The sequence below is a fragment of the Alligator sinensis genome, unplaced genomic scaffold (genome assembly GCF_000455745.1).
Source record: "Alligator sinensis unplaced genomic scaffold, ASM45574v1 scaffold991_1, whole genome shotgun sequence".
Classification (NCBI taxonomy): domain Eukaryota; kingdom Metazoa; phylum Chordata; order Crocodylia; family Alligatoridae; genus Alligator; species Alligator sinensis.
Window position 1 is genome coordinate 232,717 of NW_005842335.1, and position 22,580 is coordinate 255,296.

Sequence of the window (22,580 nt, forward strand, 5' to 3'; positions counted from 1 at the left end):
ACAGCTTAGCAGGCTCTGCCGGGGCTGCAAGAGGTTCATACCTGTTGCAAAGCTCCAGCGGGGCGGGTGCCTTGGTGTGGCGGGCCTTGGGGCCCTTGGCCACCTGGGTCCAATCCCCTGGCTGGACAGAATGGGAGGTGTTCTCCCTTGTCCTGGAAGGTAACCGTGGTCTGCCCTCTACCTCCAGGGGGAGAAGGGCCTGGCAGTAGGAATCTATCTCCCACTCACCATCCCTGATGGCACGCAATCTCTGGACTGCGGCCTGGAGCTCCTCCAGCTGGCACACCAGAGACCCCAAAAGGGAGCAGACCTTTACTGTTACGTTTTATGCCTGCAGCTCTCCCACCCCGCCTGGCAGACTGCGAGGCCAATTTGCAGTGGCCCAGAGGATTGTTGTCATTTCATTTTTAGAAAGTTTTTTTTTTACCTGGCAATTCTATGCCAAAATTGTGGGCATTGCTGTTTTCACAGGATTTCACAAAAAATGCAGAATTGCAAACAGGATAAATCCCTACCCTCAAGACTTGGAATTGCCTCCAGAACAGTTACATAAGAAGAGAAGAGAACAGACAAAAGCAAGTGAAATACGAGAGTAGCAAAAGGGAATGGGGAAGGACAGAAAACAAAGTTTAGAAACAATTACATTTACCAAGATGATCACGTTTTCAAAATACAGAATGCAGCAGGTAGATACTTAAATAAACAATGTTATAGAATCTGAAGATCCATTTCTTATTTGTATTAAGACTCCTGTATATTTCTCTGCTATTATAAAAGGACTTTACTGTGGAGCAAATTAAATTTACATCCATTTTGAAGATCACTTTACTCTGTCACAACAAAGAGAAAGAATGTTACTCTCTATGAGACTGACAGTATAAATTTAGTATCTACCTAAAGATGCAGTCTATCTTTGATCTTTGTATACATCTCCAAATGGCACCAGTGAAAGTTCCACTGTTAATTGAGGGCAACTGGAACGCCTAGATGTAAGTCTCATGATATGGGCCACAATTAAAAAAGAAATTAATCTCTCTCCATAGAATGAATTAGATACCCGTATTAGTCCAGTTGTAAAAATAACTGAAATGTACGTCGTTACTGTTCTGAAACCTAACCTAATTTAGGGTCACGCCCCAAGGTGTTAGGAAAACCTTTCCATTTATTCAAGTAGAGAGAGAGATAATCTGTGATAAAATCCACTTTTTTCACACAACTAGTAAACCTTTACAAAGCTCGGACTAAGATGGAATCATAAGAAGTCATGGAAGTGCGCATGTTTTAAATGAAGACTTCAATACATAAAGAAAATATAAAATTCTATCCTTCCCCCTCCTTAAGACAACTGTACAACTCACCCCTTTAGGTATCAAGTATCCTCCAACAATGAGGTCTTCTTGAGTCACCCTACCATTGCCTGGTAATACTGGGAATAACCTACAGACAATTGTTAAATGAGACACTCAGCATTAATTACTAACAAAAGGAAAGCTAAATCCTATTTAGATTCCAAGGTAACATATAATCATCATGAAATGGACTGTGGCCAGTACAGGTTCCAAGGGTTCTTATGATATGTCCACACCACCACCATGGTGTACCGGAGAACAGCACCATTAAGCACACTCCTCCACCTTACTCTCTCTCCATCACACCAAAATCACCTCAAATGAGCTGATATAATCACCTTAGTGCAGGACTTGACGCTTGCCCAACACTGGCGCGCTGTCTCCCATATGCTTATAGAGGGGCACTTAAGTGTATGTCAAAGGCAGCTACATTACCTCATTTTCAGGATTTGGTGTGCAGAAAGCTAGTCAGTGGATAGGGAGTTCTTCATGCATGGAGGTAGTATAAGCATGGGGCTCCCTGGTTTGTCAAGTGGTCCAAATATAAGACTAAGAACTAAAAACTCCTCACTTTTATTTCTGGCTCTGCCAATGACTGGGATTTTTTTTTTAAATCGGCACCTGAAAAATAGGAATAATAAGTTGTCGCTGGTTCTTAGTTTGCAAGGAACCCCTGATTCAGAGGCAGGTGTAGTTGCAATCGTTTTACCTCCACAATCATAGCAACTGCCCAGAGCTAGCCACCTTTAAGGGAAGAAATAGAGTCATGTGTAGGTAGCTTCCTTAAGAACTACAGAAGTAGGTAAATTCCCTTATATCCTCTAAGGAAAAATTTCTCCTACACCCACTGCTGAGGTGGTATGGTTTCATAGTCCTCTACAAGAACCAGTGCTTTAAAGGCACAGTCTAACTCTTAATTATCTACAATGCAGACATGTAATGAGTAGTAAATAACTGTATTTTCTTGCATACAACACACACTTTCCAGTTGCTAGAAATTGGGGTGGGTGTTACAAGCAAGGAAATATGGCAACAGCAATTTCTGCCCCTTAAGCTTCTGCCAGGCAAGAGTGAAATTAACTCTGCACACGGTCCACGTAGAACAGAAAAACAATGAGCAGTCTCCCTAGCTGCTGCTACCGTTACTTAGGAGATCATTTATCCTTCATTCTGCCCTTCAAAAACAAGGTATGTATGTTATTCCAGGGTGTGTTGTACACAAGATAATATGGTAATTAATAACTACACAGGACTTAGAAAATATTAAGTGTAATTTAAATATAATATTACAGTGATCAGAATACACTGTACACATTAGTGGTACAATAATTAGCAGTAGGTAAGAATAAAGACACCAAAGCTTTGAATTATCAGTTTGCATTTGTCTGCTACTTACCTCAGGGTTTCTTTAAGCACAGCTCTTATCATTGGCAATTTAGGGACATCATCTGCAGTGGGAACATGGTCCTTGCCCAACTTATTAACTATTTCTTCATACACAGACTGCTGAACTTCAGGATGTTTTGCCAACAAGAATGTTACCCAGGACAAAGTAAAAGAAGTCTAAGAAAAAAAATCACCATAATCAGGAACAGCCAGAGTAGATAAAAATATTTAATTTAATGCCAGGAAAAACAGTCAAATGCCAACTGAAGATTCATTATACACACATTCATGCACAGCCATAAAACAAAAGGGCTATGATTAACATCTGGACTTGTTATGGCATGATGTCAGGTTACATCATCATCTTCCTCAGCCCTTTTCCACCTGGAAAAACACACATACAAAAACTCCTCCCTCCATATTTCTACCAAAAAGTAATAAGAAAATTAAACTAAAACGAAATAAGATGTGGCAAAAGCCATCAACAGTAATGGAAAAAATTATTTGCTGGCTTTTAGTGACTGCACTGCATTTCCTCCCAAGAAAAATATCTTGCAGGAGGCAGAATGATGAAATATTACTTGAAACATTTCCAGAGACCGTAAACATATTTCTTTCTCCTCAAAGCATCCTACTTGTCATAAAATTGATACAATATAGGCATCTGTTTGTCTCATGAGACAATAGATTTGGCAAAAATTGATATCATGTCTTCCAAAATTACATGTAATCATTTAATAAGCAGTGCTACAGCGTAACATGCACCGTCTAGCAGCTGGAAAGTTCTGGTGCCCAACTAAAATGGCATCATTCTACACCATATTTTTCTTGTTTTATTGTGAAAATTTAAGGAGTACTAAAGGGGAATACCTGCGGAGTACTTGGAGGGAAGAAGAGCAGCTTTATGAATTATGGTTTAAAACAGCCAAATATTACTCATCTTTTCTATTTATTGAGGAGGTACTTACATTAAAATGGAAGATTAACTGAAAGAAAAAATGCACATTTATGAAACTAGCTATCATGAAGGACTGTGTAGAATTAATTCAGTTCTTCTCAATCAGTGTGCAACAAAGTCCAAGGAGATAAGAAGGTGCGAGCAGATAAATGCAGACTCCGGTCCTCCCTGCCTGGCCGCTGCCCTGCCCCTCTGCAAGAAGGCAAGCACTGTAATACACAAATTAGTTTTTTAAATGGGTCCTGCTCAATTAACGAGTTATGGAGGGCTGCCTTGAGTCAAATGAGGGGTCCTTGAGTCTAAAAAAGTTGAGAACCACTGAAATAGGCATTTAAATGGATGCTGTGAGGCTAAAACAAATAACTCCCTATTATGTCTTCCTGGGTGCCTCTAAATAAGACGCTTTACTGTGAAGGTGACTAATTAGCTCCGCAGTAAAGTGTCACCATCTACAGGTGCACCCCTATTAGGCCAGAGTAAGCTAATTAACTCTGCCATAGGACAGTTCTGCTTGACACAAGTACTATTCAATAGTGGAGTTGGAGTTATTTACTCCACCACAATGCACGTGTAGATGGTGACCAGGGCTGGCTTGGGCACGAAGGTGCTAGCCCTGTGCTGGAGCACCCTTGTGCTGCAGACAGCCCCTCTGCAGCACGCTGAACTGGGGTGGAGCAGTTCCAGGCTAGCAGGCTAACCTCTTGGCCACCCTGCTATGAGGGCTGTGCTGCCCTTGGCTCAACATGCTGCGGTCCTGGATACACCTGTGAACACTGCACCTGAGAGCAATAAACACCAGCACAAGCTGGACTGCTGTTTATTGCATCACATTAAGATCATGCAGAGATGCGCCCGCTCTGTACAAAGATAGGAATAGAAAACAAGGACAGAGAAAAAATAATGCAGCTACTGGCACAAGTTACTTTAAAAGGAGTCATGAGACAACAGCAGAAGGAGACGAGCTGGTCCAAGTGTTGAAAGTGAAGGAGTAAAGAAGAAAGATATATTACTACATCAGAAAGGTACATTTGCCTTTGAGCCTGGTTCCCTCACAATTGCTCTCTATAGAGAAAAAAAAATACTTGAGGGCTGACATCAATTCAGTATTCCTTCACAAGTACGGGAGGTGAAGTCACAGTCTCTTAATTTATCCTTAACAACGCTAAAGCAATAAAACTGAAAGAAATGTCAATCCAATTTATTTTTCACTATTCATGGTGTTTGTATATTCATGTCTCTTATGCGGCACAAGGAAAACACATGGATAATTTCACTGTTACGAATTTGCTTTACTTTCAGGTTCTTGCATCCTATCCTAACACAATGTTGCAGTGTTGGGGTTGTAAACAAATTGTGGAAAAAGGAACAACTCATGGAAACATTTCTTTGGGACTTACTTTTAGAAAGCCTAAATTAGAAAGCAAGTTAGACATCAGAGTGACCTTTTAAGCCAGTTATTATTCACAGACTGGGACATAATGCTGGTAGTCCTGTCCCCAGGAGTTCTCCTTTCAGTCCCAACCTCCTGTTCTCATGACATTCAGAGAAACTGCCCTTCACTCGAGCTCAACTCTGCACTGCTCCTCCTTGCAGAAGGTGGCAATAATGCCAAACTACATACAGAAGTTATTGTGATATAAACAGTGTTCCCTTTCAGGTTCCCAGCTCCTTCACATCCTCTTCAAAACTGGCACTATGCTAGAACAGCCAAAATGCTTTGTAGCCAAACACAGCCTTACAATTTTGTTCAAAGCCTTCCATAATCCTTGAGTTCCTTCAGTTTCTATGATAAAACAAGACCTGAAATGACAGCAGTGGGGAAACAGGAGTCTCTCAGTTTCTGTCTTGTGCTAAAAATGAGGAAGCCAAAAGCACAGATTTCTCACAAAAAAGTAATTGTTGCCAATCAACGAAGGTTGAGTCAAATGTAAAGAGACTCCACTAGCATGAACTTGTACCCTGCCCTTTCAGTTTAATGGAAATTCACTTTTTATAAAAGAGTTAAAATTCGTACTTTTAAAGTCTGGAAAACTAATGGGATGACTTAATGAACTTTAATAAAAATAAAACAAAACAAGCCTGAAAAGCTCTCCAAACTCATAACCTTCTGGAAAGCTTATAAATTGAGAAGTACTCCATCGAATAAGTCCTTGTGTGTCTTTATTCTGGGGACCACAAAGTTTTTTTTCTTCACAACACCCACAATGTCCAGACTTCTTCCAGACCCAGATCAAGCTGAATCTAATTGTCAGCAAATGAGCTGGCTGGTTTATTTCAAGGCTACTGACAAGAAGTCCAATATGGTGGTGTTCCCCTTTATCAAACCTATCTAGGCTCAATGCAAAACAGCTTGTTTAACTACAGATTCTAAGATACAGCTAATTTATTTCTCTGCTGATGATGCCAGCCATTGAGTGAAATTATTATGTATGCCAGACTGATGCTATGAAGCTATGGAGAGGAAAATGTGACTAGAAACAATTTCTGTGCACCTCAATATTAAAAACAACTAATTCACTGGCTAGTCTATCTCGGCCTGTCTAGAATGGCACATCAAACACATGGATCACACTCAAACTTCACTGCCTCTGGGCCCCATTAAACCCTCTCCCTGCCTAAGAATGCCTCCAAAAATAGGAGGGGATGGCTGAAAGCTGGCTAAGCTTAGGCTTTTTCCTTGATGATGGAATCCATATCACCCTCCCCCTTAAGTGTTGGTCTAAAATACACTTGTATCACCCAAGTAATGCAAAGGGACCCCAGTGAAGGTCAAGCTTCTTATCCACAATGCTCCTCTGTTGATTAATTGTAAACAGCAAAATCCATTAGCAAGTTCTAGATGTCAGCTTCTGACCGGGGTTTTGTTTTTTTTTATAGGAACCTCAATCATGTGCCTATTGCAGTCCTCCTTAAATGACAATAAATATTGATCACATCCACATTTTAAAACAAACCCAAGATGAACATAAAGAAAAACTTTCTAGCAATTAGCTCTGTTTATTAAAACATGAAGTAGTCTCCAAAGAAAATGGTAAGATCTTACTGCTTTGGCAGTTCAGAGTAAAACTGCTCATTCAAGAAGAGCAATCCTGTACTGGCTCAGTGAACAAACTAAATCTTTTGATAAGAATTTTCCATCATTTCTATGGTGAACAAAAAAATACTTAAAATGTAAAGGTAGCTTAGCTGTCAAGCAATCAAACTGACCAAAAAGAAAATAACAAACAACAACAATGATAATAATAAGTCTCTTACTGTGTCCACTCCTGCCAGAAGCATTTCGGTCATATTGGCGTAGATTTCTTCCAAGGTAAGCTCTTTACTTAATAGGAGATATGTGAGCAGCCCACCTTTTACTTCTTCTCCGTGTTCTAGCCGGGATTGAATATCCTTTAACTTGTTATCAACATGGATTTGACCTTTTGAATTAAAAAAAAAAAGGATTTTTATTTTTACCCAATCTCATTTTTCAGTCCTCTTTTTCCCCTCTATTAATCCTAGCTATACTTTGGTGATTACACACATAGCATCTGGATTGTAAAAAAAGGAGTTTAAGAACTATGTCACCTCAAAACTTGGTCAGATGGTGAACTCATGCTGGGAGAAAGAGACAACATAATCAGCATATTCCTGCATGAGGCCTACACCAATCCCCCTTCCCAAAAAAGACATGTTTATCCTGGTGAACTTTCATCTGTATTTTAATTCTATTAATCATACCAGAAAAGAGCAAGGTAACAAAGAACACTCAAAACAGAGATAGCATTTTTCAGCAATTGTTCAGTTGCTGTTCACATTATTTATCCTTCTTCCTCAAAAAAGGGATACTGTATTGTGGAAGCCCTGTCACATGAATCCTCCTTTATATAAGGCATCAAGCAAAGCTATAGAAAATATATTGTAGGAAAAAATACTATGCTAACAAGAGTATAGACTAAGGGCCAGATTCTATTCCACCTCTTAGTCATCTAAGTCTAAGGTGACTTAAGGCCTAAGTAAAATTCTATCCTATTTCCTGTCCAAGTCTTGACAATTCATTCATCCATCTACTTTTGCACAGACAGCCATCTTCCCCTTAAGAGTGAATGTGAGCAGGGTAGAATAGAATAGGCTGGTGGTGCTAAACCTTTCCAGCATGTGGACTAGATGAGGGGCACAGCCAGTCTGTGGGCTGGATCTGGCACACAGGCCCAGGTCTGCAGGCCAAATCCAGTCTATGAACTGACTCTGCACCATGGGTCTGGCCACAGACCAGCCCTGTGTACTAGGTCCAGGGCTGCAAACTGACCCCATATGCTGGGTCCAGGGTCACGTGACAAGTCCAACCCTGTGCACCAGGCCCAGCCATGGACAGGGCCCATGTGCCAGCTCAATCCAGCATGTGGTCCCAGCTCATTCAGCCCATGGGACTCTTCACAAGTCCAAAAATGTAACAGTGAGAGAGTAGTGGCAGCATTAATTGCCTTAGGGCTCCCTGAGTTTCAGCAATTAACACTGCCACTGCTTCCCCACTGCTAAATTTCCAAATGTGTGGGAAGCTCCATGGGCCAGATGACTTGATTCCACAAGGCGGATCTAGGCCATGGACTGTATTTTGAGGACCACTGGCACAGGCACCTTAGTCCACTTATGTACCTAATAGCTGGAACAGAATCTGAACGTAGATGTCTTAATAAGTCGTGTTTTTCTAATTCAGATCCAGACATTAAATTAGATTTTAAATTAACAATCTGAAAGAATCTCAAAACCTCTCTTAGAGAATATATAATTTGGGGGCACCGGAATAAAAGATTTTCCTGTATTATTAATAAAATAAATACAAAAATTTAAGTTGTTTCCTAACACCCCCAGCTTTTAACTTAAATTATTAAAACAAATTATTATTTCTTCCAATAGTTCTATAGCTGCATTTAAAACTAGGCCAATGTTTTGAAAAGTTCTATTCACAAGTAAGTCTGTGCGTCATATTTTTCCTTACTTATCTTCCCTCATTTTAATTAGTCAGTGTCCTTACTTGAAAACAAACTTAACATTTCTTTAGAACTGATCAACTACTTCCCTCAGTTGTAACTTCTCAATTAGTTGCACAGATTATTGTTTTGTCACAAAATACCTGATCCAAAGCTTATTTAAACCAATGTAATAATCCTTGTCAAATTCAGTAAATTCAATTTAAGACTCTGTCAAATAGGTCTGATTTCAAATAAGGAATAAGTAAGAGAAGGAGATGAAAATAATGAAATGATAATATAAAGTAAGGGAATATACAAACAATATTGAGGAAATTGATAATACATGGACTGTTTCTCAAAGTTTTACTGCAGGTGTCTTTGTATTAATAATTTATTACAGAAGCATGTAGGTACCCCAATCAAGTACTAGGGCCCCATTGTGCTCGGTATAATATAAAGACAAAGTAAACATCTCCATTGCCAGAGAGTTCATAATGCAACAGGTGAACAAGACAGGCAAACAGGGTGGGTGGCATAATGGGGAGCAAAGTTGTGCAAAAAAGGAGGAAGTCTGAGTATCATTATCTTTCAAATAATTAACATGGCTTATAGAATTATGAAATGAAGAATTTAAAAGAAGTTATTTGCACAAGGTATCTACTAGCTTGTAGCCATACTGATCTAGAGGCAAAAGCAATCAGGACTTGTGGTAGAGGTGATATCTTTTATTAGACCAACTGGATTTTAAAGAAAAAATCTACTCAGTCTAATAAAAGATATTACCTCTACTATGAGTCCTGACTGTTTTTATTGGCATGAACTCATCACATTGCAAAGGACTGTTTCCTAGAATACTTATTTTAATGTTTCATTCAGGCTACTTCCAGGATGAAACTTTCACACCTCCTCTAAAAATATCACTCCGCTACAGACTGACATCTGTCAAGCAGTTTTTCCTGGAATGCAATGTGAAAGTTCATCTATTTCTCCTATTGTACCATGCTAAATAATCCCTTAATATTTTACCTATTTTATTCTCTTTTTCTCCTTCTTTTCCACTTTCTTAATATAATACTACAAATGCAATAAGTTCCATTCAAGACAGTGGCAGCAGCTAGAGAGAGACAAAACTGAACTTTTCTGTTTAAATCTTACTGAATTTGAAGAGTCCATCCCAGGATCTGCAGAAAACATTCCAGGGTTTTGGAATAAGTGGACGAAGCCATTTGGGAATAACCCCTGAATACATAGCGGTCTTAAACACGCTAAACATCAATGCCAAAGCCTCAATGTATTCTACAGTCTTCTCTGGGACACTGTTTTCCAAGCACCCTAATCGGCATTCATACAGAATAGTTGCCACACCTGCAAAAGAGAAAGGGCACAGAATTTATAGTGTTCTTATTCATTTTTAAATCATTTATGGTACATAATTAAAAGCTAAAGGAAAAGAACCTACTTCCAAAAAAGTGACCAATTACAACAAGTACTGTAGTTGCTGTTGCTGCCATTGTTGCAAAATAGCAAAACAAGCAAGACAGCATTTAAAAAAAGCATGTGTACAAAGCAGAAAATAGTCTTGAGGCAGTCAGCGGCCTCTACATCAGTAGTGTTTGACCTGGGAAGACCTCTAGGCAGCCCAAAATCTAAACAGCAACTGTCCAGCATCTGAATGGCATCCTCCATAGCATGACAGTGCCAGGCAGATACCCCTAGATGCCAGAGACCTGGTAAATCTTAGCACAGGGCATCACATTGCATTTGAGCGCATCTCCAAAGTGAGGGAAGCCAAAGCCAGATAGCTTTTCATGCAATCTGCTAATGATGTGAGAGTACCTTGTCCTGGCAGAGGCCCTTTCTCCCATTCTCTCTGCCACAGTAAGCTGGTGATAGTCTTAGCTGGATGGAGAGCATGCAGCACTGTCCAAATAAGACTTCTATTATGCAGTCAGCCAGTAACAAGATGTCCTTGAACAGTGACAAGTATAGCTTTGGTTGCATCTTGTTGATCTGTCTGTTGGTTGCATTCAGCAGATGTTAAGTAGAGGGATACGGGCTAGAATTAGTAACCGTATGAATTTTGTTGGCTTCAGTGTGCCTGAATCTCTGGTTAATCATTTTGACAAGCACATACTGCATATGGTCTAGGAATAATACAGTCCCTTATAAATCAGAGAGCATACTTAATGATCTTCCCTGTCCTATCAATGATAAAGGCATTAAAATTTAATATCCCCTTTTTTTTTTGCTTGCTAATACCTGAATCCTTATTTGATTCATTACACTCGCATTTTCCTCGCTTCTCACTCCTTTAAACAAAAAAACCCACATACACACAGCTTTTCTGTAGATTCATTAAACTAGAGCTGTAAAGAAACAACATAATCAGTAACTATCACCAAATTCCTACTTGTTTTTGAATAGGTCAGTCCAGAATCTAAATTTTCATTCAAAACAAGTTTCTGGTACTTATAATTGTGAAGAAAATTTGGAAGATGCAAACCAAAAACAGTCAATGCACATTTTTTACTGAAGTCAAAGGCAGAGTGAAACAACAGGTGAGGGGTGTGATTGTTTTCAATTGAGCTGATGAAGCTGAAAGCTAAGGAGCAATATAACTGTCAAAGTTGTTTTACTGCTGATCATTTTTAGCAGAAACGTCTAGGTACGGATTGCCAATTACTATTATCATTCTTTTTGACAGTTCAAGAACAATAGCATATGTAACAATCTGTCTGACAACCATAACAAAATAGATATACAGTATCCCTATTAGAGATGTGAGGCAAAGTTTACACTAATTCAAAGTAAGCAGAGTGGATAAACTTAATGTAGGTAAATGGTCAAGATTATATATATAGAGAGAGAGGACTAAAGTCAATAACTGAACCTGGGTCCATTGCATGGTAAGAGTGCATTGTCAATATGCCTCCAGGCTGGCACTTTTATGTTTTTATTTATTACCTCCAGATGTTTTTATTTATTACCTCCAGATGAAGATAAAACTTGTTTCTCTTCTTTTTAGTTACTCTGAGGATTTTGGTTTGTAAGCAATTTGGGGTAGGGACCATGATTTTTGTTTGTACCCACTGAACATCACTGTGGGTATTATCAGAAACAAAGAATTACAGCTACATTTTTTTTGCTTTTCCTCATGTCAGAAGTATTAGATCTCCTACCACCAACCTCTGTGTTTTTATGTAGAGCAAGCCAACTTAGGTCTGAAAGATAAGAGTCTGTGCTGCACAGAAGTTGCAACCCTTCCCGGTTTGGTTTTACAGGTGTATTTTCTATTCTGTCATTCAAGGAAATATTGAATAAAACCAGGCCTGGGACAGAGTGCTTTGTAGGACCCTAATTAAATGCCCCCCAGTTTGACAGCAAGCCACTGATAATTCCTCATTTGGGAGTAGTTTTAAACCAGGTGTGCATCCATCTTACAATAATATTACCTGGACTGTAATTTGCTATTTTCTTGCAAGAAAGCTAAAGTCCAAGTAATATATCACACCTGTTGCTTTCCCTTTTTACAGTATATAGGACTGGAAGGGGCCTCCTGAGCCATCCAGTGCAGTTCCCAACTATCTCAGCCCACATACTGTATAATCCCTCAGATAAAGTTATCCATCTTTGCCTGAAAAGTAAATATATTGCCCTTATTACAACTCCACAAGCTCACTTCTCTCATGGCTATAAATCTTCTTTTTAAGTACCTGGTCCCAATAAACATTTTTCATGAAGACTGAAGTAAAAAAAAATAATTGAGGGGGGTGAAGGGGGAGAGCAGGGGCACTGAACACTTCAGCCTTCCTTGTTTTCTTTCCCCATAAAGTGATGGACTTAGACCATAAGAACTGCTATTTACTGGGTGAGACCATAGGTCCATCTTGCCCAGTATCTTGTCTCACACAGAGGCAGAGAATGGATGCTGAAAGAGAGAGTGAAGAGGGTGTGACCCAGGTTGTTTCCATTGCGCCTCTCCCACTTGAGCCTCTAGGATTTCAGGTCTAGGAAGTTCTGATTCAGAGCCTGTACCCCTAACTCCCATGCTCACTAGGTTCCTGATACACCATTCCTCCAATAAATTCATCTCCAACCCAGAGTTAATTGTTGCCTGAAACGGCATAACTTTGAGGCACTCACTTGGCACTTAGCATGAACTGATGAGCTTTAAAGCTCATGTTTTAAGTGCCCGAAGTATGGTCTATGTGTAACTTTATCCTTACTTGAATCTGATGTAGAATTAGTCCAGAAAAATTCAGAGGTAAAATAAAACTGAGCAAATTAAACCAGTGCATGCACTTTGTGTTCACAAGTGCCCTGGAGGAGCCAGTCACTATAGGCTCCCTTTTCAAGAGCTCCCTATGCAGCCATAATGGTCTCTAAGCTCCTGAACTTTGTTCTGCATTAGGATAGTTTACTCTTATGCATATAACAGGTTTATTTTTGATACTCCCAATTCTCAATGCTTTATCCATTAGATTATCTCCTCCTGGAAATCATCAAGAGGAGACTGGACAGTCACCTTGCTGGGGTCACCTGACCCCCCTTGTCTTTTCTGCCTAGTGTCAGGGGGCTGGACCGATGATCTTGCACCAGCCCCTAACAATCTATGAATCTTCTCCAGATAATTCTCAGGAGTCTTTGGGCATAATTTAAATTAATAATAATCAAATAGCATAAAATGATTTTATACGTAATGACAGTATATGCAGGGAGCAGGTTAAAAATAAAAATTCAAAGGAACGTAGATAATTTAAATACCAATCAAAGGCAACATGTAGCTCAAAGGGTTAAAGTGCCTTAAGACCACTGGTACTTAGCTTACACTAGTTTTTTAGACATTATCTACTTAGAATAGACCCAGGTTAGCTTACCAAGTAGTCAGCCATTTGAGACAGCAGCTTCATAGGTCAGCAATGCTGGAAGTGGTTACAAATCTCAATGAGTCACTAGTCCTCACCAAAGAGTGCCAATATTTTAAGCATCAGCCAGATATACAGTATTTTATTGTACAGTGAGAGAGACTACATTTAAATGAGGTTTTTTCTGATGGGTATTATGTAACAGAACTCCTCTTAGCATAATTATAAGAACACATTATGCAGTGTGAGTTAAAAGACCATATGACATTTTAAAGCAAACGCTGGTAAATATCACAAAAGTCTAATGATTTATATAATTCAATTACTGAAAAGCAAATGCTTTGAGAAATTAATGAAACATACTTAAAAGCAGTCGCAGAATATTGCTTGCAGTGGGAAGACACTTACAGTGATCTCACTCCCCTGCTTTAACTATGGCAAGTTAAGGTGCTCTTATAGTTTCATAGTTGATAGGGTCGGAAGGGACCTGAGCAGATCATCAAGTCCGACCCCCTGCCATGGCAGGAAGAAGTACTGGGGTCAAACAACCCCAGCAAGGTGTTCGTCTAACCTCCTCTTAAAGACCCCCAGGGTAGGAGCCAGCACCACTTCGCTTGGAAGTCGGTTCCAGATCCTAGCCGCCCTGACTGTGAAGTAGCGCCTCCTGATGTCTAGTCTGAATCTACCCTCTGCCAGCTTGTGACCGTTATTTCTAGTCACTCCTGGTAGTGCTCAGGGGAACAGGGACTCCAATGCCTGCTGGTCCCCTCTGACTAGTTTGTAACAGGCCACTACATCCCCCCTCAGCCTTCTCTTGTGGAGGCTGAACAGGTTCAGGTCCCTTAGCCTCTTGATGTTGTGGATAAAGGTTCTGCATGTCAGGGATGAGGGGTGGTCACACAGTTTTAAGACTAGATTAGACACACTTCTACAGGATAGCTTGGACTGGAATGATCCTGCTTTGAACAGGGAGTTGGACTGGATGACCTCCTGAGATCCCTTCCAGCCCCATGTTTCTATGAAAATCAAGACCCAAAAAAAAAATGTTACATATGAACATAATCATTACCATCCTGGTTCAGAGAGGAGATCCATCTACTGTAGTATTCTCTTTCCAACAATACCAAGTGACAGATGCTTTGGGAGAAAATGTTAGAATCCCAAATCAAACAGATTTAGACAACAAAGCGTAGTACTTCTTTATAGCTGAGACTGTGGCAGAATTTAATCAAGCCAAATGCAACAAACTCATCTGGAATGTGGCCATCCTGATGAAGCTTACCTACCCTACTCTTGTGAACAATACCACAGCATTTTGCATAGGGTGTTGTTTTTACATTGTCTGCAGATATGACTTCAACAGCAAGCGCCCTTTAGCACAAAACTGTTATTGCATGGGTTTTACTGACGAAAGAATGCTACTGAAATTCAGTGGCAGGAAGAGCTGCCTGAGTGCAGCATTTATGGAATCAAGGCCTCTGTTTCTATTTTGTTTAGCTTGAGCATAGCAGTAGACTTTTATGTCAGAAACAGATAATTGTAATTGCATGGTTTAGCCTTTTTCTTTCGAGGTACTATGTGGTGTGTGTCTCACCTTCCATAGAATACTTGAAGAAGAGGTTGTTTACATCGGTCACAGTTTCCCCATCTTCCTCTTGTCTCCTGAGAGTGTGGATTCTCTTAATTAAATCAGTAATAACTTCATTGACTGGTCCAGAGAAAACAGATACATCTTCGGGTTTTAGGATTTTCTGTCTTAGTACTTTCCTCATTTTTAGCCACTGATCCCCCTCCCTAGAAGAAGTAATTAAAAATGCATGCATGCAATTCTTCCTGACAACTCCTAAATCAGCAGAAACTATAGATTAAATGAGAATCTTTCATTAGATGCTGACAAACAAATTCAGTATTCCCCCTCAGGTAGTGCTTTCAACGTGTCAAGTTCTACATTCTTATGGTTTCACTCCAAATTTTAATGCAAATAACAAGTCACTGTATAAATTGGGCTGATGTTGCTGTTACAATACACAACCAAGTCTGTACGTTTAATTAATGTATTCTTGTTAGAGGGTTAGAACTGTAGAATGTTTCCGTCTGAAATATATGTGCCTTCAGATACCTGTTTTAGTCACATCTGTGCTAAGTACCTAAAGTAACAGACCAAAATGGCATGCCGTAGATTTGGGTTTGCATGTTATCACATTTTCATATATATGTGTATGTGTGTCTGTGTGTATATACACTTATACATATGTATATATGTGTGTGTATAGAAAACATTTAAAAAGATAAAATGTAATATGTGTATATATACACAAATATTACACACACACATGTGTATATATACATGCATATATACATATACACACATATATACAGATATAGAGTTATATCTATCTTATCTATATAGATATACAGATATGTATATAGATAAGATATATAGATACAGTTATATATAACATTGTCTTTACTCAAATCCAAGACAAGGTTTTCTCCCCTCAGTCAGCAAGAAGGGAAAAAAATAAGCCTCATCTTGGACCTGAGTACCAGCCCAAGGCAAGTGGTGACACAGCTCTGGCTTCAGCCCCAGCCCCAAAACTGCTTTCAATGGTGGCAGATGACAGAACAAGGAGCAATGGTCTCAAGCTGCAGCAAGGGAAGTTGAGGTTGGATATTAGGAAAAACTGTCTCACCAGGAGGGTGGTGAAGCACTGGAACAGGCTCCCCAGAGAGTTGGTGGACTCTCCATCCTTGGAGGTATTTAAGACCCAGGTAGACAAATCCTTGTCTGCAATAATGTAGTTGGGGCTGGTCCTGCTTTGAGCAGGGGGCTGGACTAAATGTGACCTCCTGAGGTCCCTTCCACCCTCACTTTCTATGATTCTGAGCCACCCACTGTCCTGAGCCAGAATAGCTCATCTGGTGGGACAGGGGACACATAGCTGGGAGGAGCCTGGGGAGACCATGGGCTGTATGTGGGTAGAAAACCTGCAGCCTGTCCCTTCTTCCCTCCCCCTTGTTTGTTCCTGCCTCCCTTCCCCCCGTTTCTCTCCTTCACCTTACCTTCTGCTCCAGCTCCAGTCCCTCCAGCCCCAACCCAGCCAAGATTGCCAGGCTCTTCTTCCTGGCTAGGCTGCGCTGAGGCCAGGCCAGGGCTACACTGCTGCTGACTGCCCCAGAGAAGCAGAGTTGCTGCAGAAAGTAATGGTAGGGTGGGCAGAGAGTGAGGGGGCCATGCATTGCAGGGCAGGGAGCATGCAGAAAGGATACATGGCAGGGGGCAGGCATCTGGTCCTTCACCCCTACCATTTCTTTCCCCATCCTAGCAGTGAGGGAATGAATTTAGAGATGACCCACCCCCACCCCAAAAATTTAATTTTATATATGGGAAATTATAACAAGTTTTAAATTTTCCACGTATACAATCTCATTATGGGGCAACTGTGTTACATTCGATGGAATCTTGGATTCAGATAGATACTGGAGTGGTGCATACAAAGATATTTAAAAAACGAATGCCAATTTGTAAACAAAACCATTTTGTGCACACTGATCATTTACTGGATCACATCTCTTCTCTACGGAGTCATAAACAATGGGTGCGTTTGACAGGGCTGCCATCAGTGTTCCCTGCTACTGCGTAGTTTCCCACTTGATCATAGACAATAAGTGTGGGAACCCATTTGGCAGTTAGTTTCTTAAACATCATTGTATAATATAAAATAAAACAAATTAACAAAGATAAAATGCAATAAATTAATATACACACACAGTGCATTTAAACTTCCTTAATTTTTTTTTTAACAAAACAGTATATGTGTGTGTATAATTTATTTTATACAAAAGCAACATAACCAGATACGATGGACCAATAATTTGATGTAATATAACAATATTTTTTACTCATATATCAGGCCTAGTTATGCTTATCTGAAATCTGTAATAAATTACAATCCGTTCAACTCCTGAGTTTAAAGCAGATCATTCCTAGACTAAAAATTACCTAAACAGCTTCGGAGGTGTCAACTGAGAAGGCTCACACTAATTCATTTATTACTATGTGTTTATGCACACTACTGTCTCTACCTGGAGTGAATCAGATGTGCTGAAATGTTTATTTTCAGTTTGGGGGAAGAATTCAAATAGAACAGAACAAACTACATACAAGCAAAAGAGATTTGTCTTTTGCAGAGGCCTGTGTGTTTAAAGCTTAAGGTCTTGAATTTTATTTATCATGCCTCATGGATGAAATACAGCTGGGGATAACAGTTTATGTATCTATATCACGTGGAAATGTGCTACAGTTTCTCAAGCAGGCAAAGCAGAAGTCTTCTAAAGATTATTTTAAAATCTCTATTTGCATAAGTATTCCTCCTGAAAGCATTCCAGTTGGAATGATGTTGCTGCACGTTTTAAATTGTTACTGGCCCATAAAGACGTTTCATTCCTTTAACTAGCACCTTCCAAATATAATTTGATGGTCAGGTGCCATTATTGTAACTCTGGCCTTTGTTGTATTATTATTTTAAGACTGAATTTAACACTAATCTCATTCTCAGGTTTACACTACACAGAGCCTTTTGACAAGATAAAAGTGCAGTAGCAAAAGCAAGAGAATAGTCATGACTCAAAATAATTAGTTACCCTTTGAATAAATACCTTACATCATTGAAGACTGTAAAAACACCATGGGACAGTTGATCACGCCCACGCAAGCATGTGCAATCATGTTATAGACAAGCTTTGAGAGGCAGGTTACTCTTTGTGAATCAGCTACAAATAAAGGGCTTGTCCACACAAGGAAGTCAGAGCACAGTAAACTAGGATGCACTAGCTACTCCCCATTATTAATTCCCTGTGGGGACAGCTACACGTGCAATTAATATGAAGCAATAAACTCCGGCACATATCGCACTGGAGTTTATTGCTCCCAGACGCCACATTTACACATGTGCCTGGGACTGCAGCTCACTGAGCCAGGTCAGAGCATCCCCGGCTGGCTGGGGGCCTGCGGGGGTCAGCCTGCCAGCCCAGGGCTGCTCCAACCTGGCTCAACATACTGTGAAGGGGCTAGCTGGGGCATAAGGGTGCTTCAGTGCGGGACTAGCTGGCAGGCAGCCCCCACACTGAAGCAACCTTATTCCCCGCCAGCCCCATCAGCATCTACACACGTTGCTGTGCACTGAAGAATGCCACCATAAGACAGTACTTGTGTTTACAAGTACTAACATATGGTGGAGTTCATTAGTTTCCTGCAGCTTAATAGGGCCACGCATGTACACACAGAGGCTTTAGTGCAGAGCTAATTAGTCAGCTCTGCAGTAAACGTTTCATGTAGAAGCGCCCATGACAGACAATCGTAGTCCTCAACAGGGCTGCCTTTTTGTGTGGCAGATAACTCCACTCCCAAAGTGGAGAATGCTGTCTCACCCTTAGCATGCCTGAACTTTGAGGAGTTAGAGCAAAATACTGAGCTCGCTATAAATTCACACCTTAGTTTATTGCACTCTAAGTTTCTTGTGCAGGTAAGCTCTAAACAGAAGGTCCTCCAGTCTGATTTATCTGGTTTTCCAGAAGATTAAATATGCTTTGATGATGAAAACATGGAAAAGGAAGAAGTGACTATACTTACGCAGAAATGAGTCCGGTGGCTCTTCCGCGTAAGTCTCTGTACTCCTGCCAGGATTCCATATTAGCTCTTTGTGGAGCTCTACCCTCTGCCCGGAGAACCTGAGCAACCATGTCTCTGTCTGCAATGGATACCACAAACTGGAAACCAAAGTGAGACTTGAAGATCTTTCCATATTCCTGAGTATGCTTTTGCTGCAATGTCAGCAACAAATCAAAGCAAAAGAAAAACACAAGTAAATTAAACAAAGACAAAGTTATACAGTTGTGCAACAGCATGTTGATCTGCACTAACATAGTATAAGATGCCAACTCCTGCACAGACAGTGCACAGTGATATCACTTTAAAAAGAAAGCAAGTTATTCTGGAGGAAATCACCCTGCTAAATATTAACAACCTTCGAAGATTCTTCATTACTTGAAAAACAGGAGCTGAAGTTGTTCTAGTGCAGTGACTCTACATCAGGGCTTCCCAACCTTTTCCTCAGCATGACCCCATTTAAACATCTGAAATTTTTTGCAACCCCACAATGATGCAGACAAGATCAACAAGTCATAAACATGGCATTACAATGTTTATGGTCTTGATATTTTTTTCATTTAATACATTTTAAATCATTTTAACTTCTTTTTAGATTTAAAAAACAACATTGAATACAAAGTCTAAAAAAGCTATTAAATGCATAATCAGCCGACACTGTCAAGCATCTTTGAGATCCCGTTTTTTATCTCTGTGACCCTAAATGGGGTTGCAACTCCAAGGTTGAGAAATGCTGCTCTAGATTCTTTTAAGGGCGGTGTGGGATGATGTGTAATAGTAACATTGTTAGGAGTGGAAACACCTACACATGATTCATAGCAAAAACAGAGATGTCAAGTATGAATCCATAGCACTGAAAACATTCTGACATGGTGTGGTCTTTCTAAGTTCTTTGCATCAGAAGGATTGCTCTAATATTTTTTTGTAGTCAAATACGAGTGACAGCTAAGAGCTGGCATTTTCTGAGGTGTGCCTTGGGTCTGAAAAGGTGGAGAACCACCAATCTAGTGCAAGAATCATGAACAGTCATGTATTGAAACTAGAGCTCAGTTGCAAAACTTCAAGTCAAGAAACAGCTTGAAACATCACTAGAAAACACCTTAACAAGTGTCTTGAAACACTCATGAGGACCAAAAGAGGAGGTCACTTCTAGGACCTTTGAAATTAAAGCCCCAGAACTCTAGACACAAGGGGTTAGGTAAACTGAGTAATGATGAGGTAAAAAGACTCATAAAGGGGGGAAATTATACAACTAGATAGCTACAAATTTAGAGAATTAACACCTATTATGTAGTTCTCCATTATAAAAATATTTGACCTCGTACAGATTTTAAAAAGCAAGTGTTCTGCATTAGAAAAAAATATCATAATCAAGTACAGAGGTACAAAGAGATAAATGTACACTCCTATATAATGAAAGTCAGTTTTTCAGTTTATTCTTTGCAGTCTACTCGTGGTCTCACTTTTAGAGCTGTTATCCAAAAAGCAGTGCACCAAAATTTCTAAATTTAGAGTAGATTTATTTTGCCATATACATCTCATAAAAGTATATATTGTGGTGCAGAGAAAAAAGAGAGGTGGAGGAGGATCTTGTTCTTAGAACAAGGTATCTCTGTTAACTGATCCATAAGTTTTATGACCACCAGCTAGAGGCAAGGGACTGGTAATTATGAAAGAGAAAGTAGAAAACAGTCAGCAATAAAAAAAGTGAACAAAAAAACATTTTCTTAGATTATTTTATAAAGTGACAATCTATTCTTAGGGTCTGGTTACACTTTGCACTTTGACCTGCTCTAATGCTGATCCATGTTAGTGATAGCTCAAGTTTGGAGCAGTCACACATTAAGGGTAAAAACCTACACAACTGTGAGAGGCCACTACAGAGCTGGTGAGGTGGAAAGTTTGTCCACACAGAACAGGAGGGTCAGGGTGCGGACACGGCATCCTAGGATGCCAGAGGACTGCAACCTGGGCAGCTTTGCTTTGTCTTCACCTTTGCTTGGTTAGTGTGGAAGTGCCCACACATTAATGAACCATAAACTGGGAAACACAGATGAGAGATAAACTTGCCCTGGACTGGCATAACTTTAAGCCACCTTAAAGTGTGCTAATTTCAGGTGTTAATGTGAGGACAATCCAGGGGTTAAAAGCTCCAGGAGCTACCTAAAACTAATGTGTAACAAGGTCTTAATTCAACAAATATAAACAGATACTTTTTTCCACTCTGAGTTGGTCTAGAAATTAAACATCCATTTGGGACAAAAAAGCCCACCATTAGGAGTCCAAATACAGGTTAGCTCTATCTATCCTTGGAAAGCTTTACTTTTCTAGATATATTTAAAAAGTGTACTGTACTGGCAAAGCACTCCTAGAGCAGACTTTTATAGTACAGCTTGCTGTCACCCAAGAAAAAGACATGATTCATGCAGAAGCACGGTTTTGTCAGTATAACATAGAGCAATGAGGGGGCCAAACTCTTAGGCAGGTGTGCCACAAATTAGCCCTGCACCCTTCTGAGTGCCACTCCAATCCCCTTCCCTTGCCCAATCTGTTGCTTTGCTTTCTGCTTCCTGCAGTGAATGCACATATGCTGCTGTGATGCGTGTCCCTTCCTCAATCTGCCACGTGCCCATGCCACTCATGGCATGCATGCCACAGGTTAGCCACCCCTGCCTTAGAGCAGGACTGCAAACTGGCAGCCCACACAAGTGGTTAATATGCAACCAACAAGACCCTGCAGCTGCCTCTCCTGCTTCTGCATGGCACAGGAGGGCTCAGGAGCCAAAGGCTGCACGCCACTGGCACTGACCAGGAGGCACCCCTACAGCATGTAGCCCCTGTGGTGTGCTGCCTGGAGCCATACACCAGTGTTGCATGCAGCCCCCAGCCATACCAAAGTTGGTCAGCCTTGCCTTAGGAAACTTTTACTGGCATCTTGAAGTCATTCATAAATCAAACCGCTAACCAAAACAGCTTTTTCCAGTAAACGCCTGCAGTGTAGATCTGGACTAAATTTGAAAACTATGCCTTAGTCATCCACAGTTTCACAGATTAAATGTTTAATAACCTCAAAAAACCTTGGGCTGAATGCATTATACTTTATCACATGCTTAATTCATACATACGTTCAATTACACTATTTTAAGTTATCATAAGATATCCAAGGCAGGATAGAATTCAGTTACAACAAATATGGACTGAAATCAAATGTGCATGAGTGCAATCAAATTATTTTTACTTTCTTTCCATTAAAATAGAAATACTTAAGAATTAATTCTTTAGGGCAATGATCTTGGCTTCTTTGATCTGCCATAGCACACCAGGCTATAGTCTCGGTGACAAGCAATAACAACAAACAGAATTGCGTTCTTATGCATCAGTCCTTCTTTCTCTCTCTTTCCC

At 40.1% G+C, this 22,580-nt stretch overlaps 1 protein-coding gene across 1 annotated transcript in view; it reads right to left on the reverse strand.

Annotated features, from left to right (window-relative positions):
* LOC102378794 (cytochrome P450 27C1) overlaps positions 1-22,580 on the reverse strand; it is a 36,720-nt gene that overhangs the window by 8,536 nt on the left and 5,604 nt on the right. The window contains exons 2-7 of the mRNA XM_006028683.2: positions 19,143-19,333; positions 15,105-15,304; positions 9,801-10,010; positions 6,949-7,112; positions 2,746-2,912; positions 1,359-1,437 (exon numbers count right to left, since the gene is read on the reverse strand). Of these exons, the coding sequence (XP_006028745.1) occupies positions 1,359-1,437; positions 2,746-2,912; positions 6,949-7,112; positions 9,801-10,010; positions 15,105-15,304; positions 19,143-19,333 (1,011 nt within the window). The remainder of the gene's footprint in view (positions 1-1,358; positions 1,438-2,745; positions 2,913-6,948; positions 7,113-9,800; positions 10,011-15,104; positions 15,305-19,142; positions 19,334-22,580) is intronic.